Below are 10,290 nucleotides of genomic sequence, written 5' to 3' on the forward strand. Positions count from 1 at the left end.
GCTCTTTGACACTGTAGAATTGTGAGGAATTTTTCATTCTTTCATTAACTCTGTAGAATTGTAGAATCAAGATGTTCACAGTCTGTAATCACTCTTTATAGTCATATAGAAAGATTCAGGCCTGCAATTCACAATCACTCTTGTTTACTAGAGTGATCTGACTGTTTCATAAGATCACTCACAGTGTAAGTAAATCTCTTTAGAGTAGTATAAATATCTCAGATCTGTCTGCAGAATCTCATCTTCTTTTTTCTTTTTCTGTAACAGCTTTCATCTCTATAAACTGTGAGTATTCTCATTCATCTGCAAAGTGTTTTCATTCAGATGACAGAGAGAGAGTGTTCCTGACAATATTCACATATTGATTTAAGAACTTCTCAAGAATAAAAATTTTTTCAATTTCAACATCTTTGTAAACAATGTCTGGCCACTACTGAGCTTCTTGTGAGTGTTCTCATGACTTCTCTGATCACTTTTTACCAGCTGGTGAAGCAGGGGTGCTGCTGTCCATGACTGTGCCTTTATCTCCCTCAGCCTCATCACTGCATCTGATCTTCAGGCCAGCAGCCCACCTCATTCCTTTCCCAGGCCAGCCCCTGGCTTCAAGTAGTGCAGTCTCTTTCTTTGCTGTAAGTCTTCTCACAAGTAATTCCTTACAGACTCTAGCTGATAGTTCTTGTGAAGCTCTCAGTGTTACCAGTGTCTCCTGCAGCCCCGCAGGCCTACAATCATTCCTTCCCTGCCTGCACAATCTCTGACCAGGCATATGCAAATATGTCTAGGTTTTCTATCAATGATCCTCACACCGCGGTGTATTTCCACAATCTCATTGCCAATGAAAGATGAGTCCTCAGGTACCTGCAAAATCCAGATAATCAAGGCAATGTGAATGTCATGAATTCATGATGAGAGTTAATCTGAGCAGATGAGCTCTCTCTCTGCATTCTCATTATTTTCAGGCTGAATACTTCAGCACAACTGAGAGAGTGAACACAGCTTTATAAGAGATATCTGATCACATGTGCAGATGATCAGTCTTCAAGACTCTGTCACAACTGTATATACTCTGATGTTCAGCTTCTCTGAAGTCTGTGCATTTCTAGCAGTCTTCACATTAAATGCAATAATTATCTGTATCACAGGTATAATGCTCTCTGCTTCTTTGAAGAGAGAAATTAGTAGTTGTGAGAGAGTTAAGTGTTACAGATGTTAATAATGTGAGTGTGAGTTTTCTTTGTTTTTTCTTTATTAATCTCTAAATTATATTCACAGCTCTGTTTATTTTCTTATTTTTTAGCTTTAATAAGAACATGTTTTCTTCTTTCCTTGTATACACTGCAGACTGTTCATTCCAGTAGAAACTCATTATCTTATAGACTAGAGTTCACAAATGACAGTGTTAATATCTTTGTTATAATCAGGTTCTTAGTGAAGATCACATCATTCTGACTTATCAGAATTTATAGCATGAAAGTCATGTCTCAGCTTCTGCAGATATCTTATCTATCTGAATAATTCTTAAGTAAACTTATTCATCTTGTCAGAATACTCTTATCACTGAATCTTAAATCAGAGCTCATGACCTCACTTCTCTGAGTCAATAATTCCTTTGACCTGATATTCTCTTTCACTCTCTAGTACTTCATGAACAGAGTGATGAGTCACAGAGTTCTCTTCTGAGAATTCCTTGTATTTATGAAGCAAAGAGACATGAAAAACATTGTACATCTGTAACTCAGATAACAGTTTCAATCTGTAGAACTATGAGCTAACTTTCTTCACAATCTTATAAGACTCTGTCTGTAAGAGATTCAGCTTCTTACTAAGTCTCTACATGATAATATTTTCTAGACTCAGTCAGACTCTATCATCTTTCTTGAAACTCTTTGTAATATGCTTGAAGTCATAGTATCTCTTCTAATACTCTTGAGCCTTTCTCAAGAATTCACAGACTTTCTCCTGAATCTCCTGAATTCTCTCAGCCTGTTCACAGGCATTATCACACTCTATAGTGTACTCTTGCAGGTTCATCAAGATTATTCACAGATGAGTCTCAGTGAGCATCTCAAAGAGAGTTTTGTCTGTACTGACATGTTTTGAGTTATTATATATGAACTCTGTGAGTGATAATCAATACACTCAGTCATTCTGATTGTAATTGACAAAGCATCACAGATACTGTTTCAATATACTTATCAGGCATTCTGTCTGATCATCTGTCTGTTGATGAAAAGTCATGCTTAGATCTTATAAGATCTTCAGTATAGTTATCAGATCAGATCAGAACTCTTCTGCAAAGATTAATTCTCTATCTGAGACAATATTCACAGACAATTCATGCAACTGAATCACATTGCAGATAAAGATATGAGTCAAATTCTTTGACTTCAAGTCCTTGCAGATGAATATAAAGTGTGTTATCTTGATAAAGCAATTCACTATCATCAGCACACTGTCAAAGCAGGCATTATATATGTTCTTACTTTCAGAGAGACTCACAAGAACATTCATTCCTAGCTGTTCTCAAGGTTTTCACAGGATGAATAGAGGAGTGAGTTCTTCATATAACCTGAATCACACTACTCATGAACCCTGATAAACAGCACAAGAATTCACTATCTTCTTCACAAGTTCTCACATCTTCAGTCAGAAGTATTTTCTTGTAAGCAACTTATAAGTTCTAGTGTCTATAAAATGACCTGTTAGAGAAGAGTCATGATATCTTTTAATGAGTTCTACATATAGAAACTCATTCACAGGCATATAAATTCAGCCCTCTCTTCACAAGAGATTATTTAAGTCTCTTCAATTCTTTGTTTCTGCAGAATTGATCCCTGCTGTAAGCAGTTTCTGAATATACTGAGTATATTCATTCTTCAGTTGCAGTTCAGACAATCTGAATAGAAGATCTTATAAAGACTTATACTCTGTTTTCTCTTGCATCAGGTCTTCTGCAGTGCTTCTCAAAGCCTGCAAACTCTTCAGATTATAGATACTCTCTTCAAGAATTCTTACAGAGATTCTCAGAGTGTTGACTCTCAGTGTTGTAGAGAGTAGTTATACAGACTTCTTTTCTCTCTTCTTTCTCTTCTCTTATAAGGGATTGAGAGACTCTTCAGTCAATCTCTTCACAATACTCAGTCTGAGTATCTCACAAAGCTTTTCTGCCTTCTCTAGTCTCTCTGTATCTGTCACTCTGACCTTCTTAATATAGTCTGGCCTGTGAGAGAGTCTGTCTGCTGAGTTCTTAGTTCTCTTGATATGTTCTATCTTGAACCAGAACTCACTCAGTCTCTGAGCTCAGTGAACCTGCTGCTGTGAGAGTTTCTTGATTGAAGCAAACTATTACAAGCTGTCATGATCAGTTCTAATAGTAATCACTGTTATAAGGCTCTTGAAGTAGTGATATCAGTGATAGAAGAATTCCACTATCACAAGAAGCTTCTGATCATGAATGTCATAGTTGATCTCCGCAGGTTGCATCTTCTGTGAGAAAAAGATCACTGAAACCCAGTTCTCATTTGACTGTAGTTATGAGACTATTTCTGAAATTGCAAAGAAGAAGACATCTGTCTTCAATCTGATTAAGAGTAAGAGATCAAAATGAAACAGTATCACTGTATTCATAAATATCTATTTTAATCTTGCAAAGACTCTGTGAGCTTCTGAGATAAGAAAGTTCTCACAGTTCTCTCTTCTCAACAACCTTTTCATTCTCTGTTTATAGAATGACTTCTTCTTATTTTCACTCTTCAGCATGTCTGTAAGAGTCAAGAAGATTCTTGTGAATACAAAGATAAACTGTCTATAGAAATTCACAAAGCTCAGAAAGATCTGAATCTCATGAATACTAGTTGACTTCAGTCATGATAGAATAGTCTCAATCTGCAAAGATTTCATCTGAATATCATCTGTGATGATTACATATTCTAGAAAATTAATTCAGCAGACACTGAAGTTGCACTTCACAAGCTTAACATACAGTTCTGCCTCATCTAAGGCCTTCAACACACTTCACACATGCTCAGTGTGTTCTTCCTTCTTCATGAAGTACATCATCACATCATTCAGATATATTACTATGAAGACATTCAGATATGCATGAAGTGTTTTATTGATGAAAGACTGAAATACTGCAGAGACATTAGTCAGATCAAAAGACATTACTAGATATTTAAACAATCTCAGTGCAGTTCTAAAGACAGTCTTTCATTCATTCTCAGACTGTATTCACAGCTGTGTATATACATTGATCATATTCAGTTGTATGAATATGACAGCTCCTGCAAGACAGTTGATCACATTCTCAATCAGAGACAGAGAATAGTGACTCTTTATTATCTTAGAGTTCAGATTATGATAGTCTACACACAATCTGAGATCTTCATCCTTCTTCTTCACAAACATCACAGAGGCTCTCATGAAGGCCTGTAAAGATCAGATGAAGTCATTCTTCAGATTCTTCTTCACATAGGTTCACAAGACCTCTGTCTCATGATGAGAGAGCTTATAGATTGATTCTCAGAAGGGTTTCTACTCTTCTATTAAATCTATTACTAGATTCTTCTCACAGTGAGGAGAAAGCTCAGCTATCTTAGCTGGGCTGAACATCTCTGCAAGATCTCAGTATTTCTCTGATATCTGAAGCTCAGTTTCCATGACTGTAAGGTTCTCAGACACTCACAAAGTTATCATATAGATGAGCTTGTCTTCTCTAATCAACTCTGCAGCATCAACTGCTTCTATCTCTGTAAGTGAGTCTGTCAACACTGATCAGAAGTATAAACCTGACTCACAGACAGCTATGTGTGAATTGTGTCTTTAAAGTCATGCAAGTCTCAAATACATGTCATCTGTGATGTCTGTGATAATCACAGTTTTCACAAATCTTCTTCAGATTTCAGAGAGATCTTGCAATTCAAAGATGATTCTTATAAGTCTCTCAGCTCTCAGGTCTGAGTTCTCACACTCTGCTTATTATAAGAGCAGGTTCTCAGTCTTCATCTTTCAGCTCATTCACTCTGTGAGCTTTAGAGATATCACAGTGATCTGGGATTCTGAGTTCATCAATACTTTCCATGCTTGCAGGGCAGCAGTACTGCAACACAGTCTCTCTCTGTGAGCAAGCATTTTCATTGAAGAAGTAACAGATTCAGGTGTCAGCTTCAAGACTCTTAAGAAGGCTGTTGCTGACTCTGTTCATGACTCTTCAAATTTCTATTTTGATTTGTCTGAACAGTTTACACAGAGATGTTCTGATTTAGAACAGATGAAGCAGAGTCTCTTTTTCTTGATCTCTCTGTTGTGCACTCTGTTCACAGAAGCTTGTAAAACTCTCTCTCTCTGCTCAGCAGTCAGACACAAATCTCTCTGTATCTTGTCATCTTTTTCTGATAAACCTGTTCTCTATTATCCTGGCCCTCATGAGGCTGGTCAATGATTCACTCTTCACAGGTCTGTGACTCTCACAGTGATCTGTAAGTGATGAATGAGAGTCATTAGTTTCTTCAGAGTCAAGAACTTAGAGCCTTGCTCAATGAGCTTGTCCTGCATATCTTTATTCAGTCTCTTCACAAATATCATTATTCAGATCTTGTTTCAGGGCCCTGTTTTCACAGATCTCAATTCATGCCATAATTTCATGAAGCACTGTGAGTAGTCTTCATCAGATTTCTCACCTCTTTTTCTAATATTGATGATCACAGCCCAGGTGTTCTCTGTCCAGCTCACAGAGTCTCTCAACTTATTCTCTAGATAGATCTTGAGAACAGATCATCAGAATCTCTCATGATCATTCCCTAAATGATTCAGCCAGTTCTTGGCTTCAGTGTAATAGAGGCCTGTCATCATGTAGATGACAGCTTCTTCATCTTCCATGTCACACAGCTGGGCTTGTGAGTCAATTTCAAATACAAACTCACAAAAGCTTTTATAGATTGTGATTTGATAGATGACCTTAAGTGATCATGACTTGAGAAAGTTTCTTTTCAGTTCACAGGTGTCTCTGAAGATTATGTCTAGAGACTCAGTTCAAGAGTGTTTGCAGACAGTAAGCATTTCTTGTAGAAAAATAGCTTGATTCTGCAGAAGATGCTCAAGAATGTTCTTCACTGAGATTGATTTATTCATGAGTTCAGAGGGTTCCTCTGTCACAGATGCAGAGAATAATGTCTCATGAGTGATTGATAAGTTCTCTGAGACTTCTTTCACAGAGGTTATCCATGATTCAGGTGACTGCTCCTGAGTGCCTGCAGTAGGATTCACAGAGGTTGAAGCATGCGAGTTTCTAGTTCTTCCAGTCATAACAGGTGATTGCTGACTGACTGAGCTTGAAATGTAAGAATAAGTGCTCACAGGCAATTATTCAGGTGTTTGCAGCTTGGCATGATATGTACTGTTAACTACTAGAAGTGTTCATGATAGAAAGATAAATGTAGAGATCAAATGTATCATAGCATTTAAGCTGAGTTGTAAATAGTATTCGCGAATTCCAGTCTATATAGTTGTGTGTAGCCAAGGGCCGCTAGCCCTATTGGTTACATGAGAGATAGAAATAGGGGTAAAGGATCCGCGAGGAGCGGGATTTCTTACAGAATGATAAGAAAGGTGTAAAATAAGTACTACAGTTCACTAATATATTCTCAATCACTTGTAAGAACATCACATGCTGTGATAGTGTATATATCAGTGTTAAACATACTCAGATAATTGTCTGAGAAAGTGTCTGTGAATGAGATAGATCTCTCAATATCTGACTCATTATCTATTTTTCTAACTCACTGTCAGAATCTAGACTGAGATCTAGTTTTAATAGATTGTTGTTCTCTTCTCTGTCACTCTCTCATTTAACTGAATTTACTAGGTGATTGCTGATCTTCTCTTTTCTGAGATAGTGATTGATGTAATGAGAGCTTCTGCATATATAGCACTCTGCTGCAGATGCTGGTGATTTTCTCTCTACATGTCTAATCAGCAGTCTGCTCACTGTAAGAACACTCACAAGAAGAGTAGACTGACCGTGTGACCGTGTGACCGTGTCTGAGACCAGGATCAAACTTTACAGTTATCATGTTATCTAAAAGCATTACTTCTGATTATGATTTGTGTTCATCACATTGATCTCAAATCACATTATTTCAAATATTAAAGATTTCAGATTCACTTTTCAAATAAAAATCTAGTCTCAGATAAAGAATATGTTTGAATTCTTAGTCATATTTTCATTCTGATTTCATTATTGAGAATGATATTAAATGAGATCATGAAATCATTTCTCACTTACATAATATTATAACATAGTACTCATTTGTTAAAAATTTAATAGAGAGTGTTACTAAATATCATTACTTTTCTAAACACAGATCATAATTCATATAATTTTAATTATGAAAAAAATATAAAATACAAAAAAAAAACAAAAAACAAAAAACAAAACAAAAACAAGAAAAAATCACAATGAAAAAAAAAAAAAGAGAAAGAAAAAAAAAAAAAATAAAAGAAAAAGAAAAAAATAAAAAATAAAAATAAAAAAAATCAAGATCACAGAGCTGCAGCACTTTTAAAATACTTACTTCTCAGAATCTTTATAATATTCATTATCAACTGTATATCTCTCACAGTGAGAGTAACACAGCTGTAATGAGTTATTGTCTTAACATTATCTAACAAATAATCAGTATATATCTGTATAAATATGAATAATTAGAAAACATACACTTAAAAAGTGTGATCAGAATGAACTCTGCTTTCACTTGAATAACATTAAGAACAGAATACTGAAATTGATGATTTCTCTCATCAATTTCATGAACAAGGCATGTGAAGATAATCTTGAGAAATATAAGATTCTCTGACTTCTGATAAAAATAGATCTCACAGAGAGACTCTATTTTCATGATATCAGAGACTGAGTATTATTAAAAAGTGTTACTTTCATATAATATATATGCACTTACTGCAGTGATTCACTCTCTGCATATATGACTGAGAATTGTAGCTTTCTCACATCACACAGCTCTCTCTGAGATGCTGCTGCTGGTTTGCAACTCACACAGTCTCTCAGTTCAGCATGCACTGTGTGTATGCAGCCCTGTGTACTGAGGCCGTGTTAATCATTATGGCCTGGCATGGTACTCGCTTTTCACGGGCCATGTTTCATTTGAGAGGGGGGGAAGACACAACTGTTGTTTTATTGAGAGAGAGGATGAATAATTAGTATTATTAAATGTAATTTAATTCATCTGTATTTAAAATTTGATTAGTCTATACTCTTCAATTTGAGGGTTTCTAAGAGTGTTTTAATAGTTTTCATATCAGCTTGAACTTAGTGATGAGTTGAAGAAGAAGAGAAAAGAGAGAAGAAAGAAATGAGAACAACTTATCTTTATAATATGAAAATAGAGAATTGCTGTAATCATTCTCTCTAGTAATAAAGATCTGTTTTCTGCATGTATCTCTGATATAGATTATATGATAACTGTATACAAAGAATATCAATAGTGCATGTATTGAATGAAGATAATATTGCTATGCAACACTGTAGCCATTTCTGTATATCTCTGAAAGCTGTTAATAGTTTCTTTGAGTCTCTTTATATTTGATAAGTTAATAATATATTCTGATACACTCTCTCTTTCATCATCATCATTATCATTATTATTATTATCATCATCATCATTATCACTATTATTATCATCATTATCATCATCATTATCATCATCATCATCATATCATTACTAGCTGCCTTTTCTGCCTTTACTTTCTCTCAACACTTATTAAAATTAATTATATCATTCCTCTTCAAATATTCTGCAGTTCTGTGAATCATCAAGGCGCATGAGCACTGTCACAGATTGAAGAGAGAGAAGAAGAAGATATTTAAGTAAGAGAAGACAGATTGTAAGATATGTTATAATATCTTGAAGAGACTCTGTAAGAGAGCAGAATGATAACAATTTTAAGTAACACTTCTAATAGATTTAGACTGAACTAAGTATAGAAATAATACAGATGATGCTGCTTATGAGAGATTGAAAAAGAAGATAGTGAAGAGTCTCATACAGTAGCAGTAAGATCAGAAGAAGTTCTGAGAATGATTTGAGATCAAGATAAAGAGAGAGAGAGAGAAGAAGACTGTTACTGTAAATAAGCAGTGACAGAAGAAGATTAAGAGAGTATTGAAGTGAGAGACAAAGAAGTCAAAACTGATAAGTTTTTTATTGAGAGATAATGATTTTTGATAATACTTCTGTTCTCTAATTGATTAGCAGAAGCTGACAGAGAAGAAGTAGATTAAGGCCTTGTTCAGATCTTGAATGTGCTTTATGATTCAGAATATTAAGAAGACAGCTCTGCTCTCTGAGCATATCAATCTGCTTATCACTGAGGTGAAACCTGAGACAGCAGATCAGAAAATGCAGGATTTTAAGATGCAGATTGACCTGGCTGAGAGAGAGCAGCAGAAACCCTTCTCTGAGAAGACAGTGAAGAGAGATTTTAAAGTAATTATTATCTCAGATAAGAAGAAGAAGAAGAAGAATGAGAATGAGAAGTGAATTGTGAAGAATAATGAGAAGAATGAGAAAGAGAAGAAAGATAATGAGTAGAAAAAGTTTTTTTCTTTTTATATTAGTTAGTTATAAGTTCATAACTATTAGTTAATAATTGAAATTAATTTTGAGTTTTCAAAAATTATTGTACAAGTTGTAATCAATTATCAATGTCAGGAATAATATATATATATATATTTAACTATCATATTTCACAAATCATTATAATGTATAAGTATCAACATTTTTTCAATATTAATATTCATAATATTAATATATTTTTAATGATATTATCTGATAATGCATTTTGATAATACTCTCTTTCATAATATTAATATATTTCAAGAAATATGTAAGAATAAGTGCTCGCAGGCGATTATTCAAGTGTTTGCAGCTTGGTGTGATATGTACTGTTAACTACTAGAAGTATTCACAGTAGAAAGATAAAATATAGAGATCAAATGTATAATAGCATTCAAACTGAGTTGTGAATAGTATTCGTGAACTCCAGTCTATATAGTTGTGTGTAGTCAAGGGCTGCTAACTCTATTGATTACATAAGAGATAGAAATAGAGATAAAGAATCTGTGAGAAGTAGAATTTCTTACATATTTCTCTCTCTCTAAGACTTTGTCTGTGAAGTCTTTCACTGAGTGACTTCATAGAATCAGCTCAGCACTGCAGTAATACTCACTAAAAATCCTTCATATCTATAAAAAATCTCAGTGAGGAAAAATCCCTT

General features: G+C 34.7%; 2 protein-coding genes across 2 annotated transcripts; one reads left to right on the forward strand and one right to left on the reverse strand.

Moving 5' to 3' along the window:
- Positions 1-469: 469 nt before the first annotated feature.
- On the reverse strand, positions 470-766 carry BDBG_17501 (uncharacterized protein; the record flags this gene model as incomplete). The annotated part of the gene is made up of 1 exon (XM_031725201.1): positions 470-766. The coding sequence occupies one exon, from the start codon at positions 764-766 to the stop codon at positions 470-472; it is 297 nt and encodes a 98-aa protein (XP_031579786.1).
- An 8,557-nt stretch (positions 767-9,323) lies between these two features.
- On the forward strand, positions 9,324-9,554 carry BDBG_17502 (uncharacterized protein; the record flags this gene model as incomplete). Its single annotated transcript, XM_031725202.1, has 1 exon — positions 9,324-9,554. The coding sequence occupies one exon, from the start codon at positions 9,324-9,326 to the stop codon at positions 9,552-9,554; it is 231 nt and encodes a 76-aa protein (XP_031579787.1).
- Positions 9,555-10,290: the final 736 nt, after the last annotated feature.

Source organism: Blastomyces gilchristii, assembly GCF_000003855.2.
Source record: "Blastomyces gilchristii SLH14081 genomic scaffold supercont1.16, whole genome shotgun sequence".
In the NCBI taxonomy this organism is placed as follows: domain Eukaryota; kingdom Fungi; phylum Ascomycota; class Eurotiomycetes; order Onygenales; family Ajellomycetaceae; genus Blastomyces; species Blastomyces gilchristii.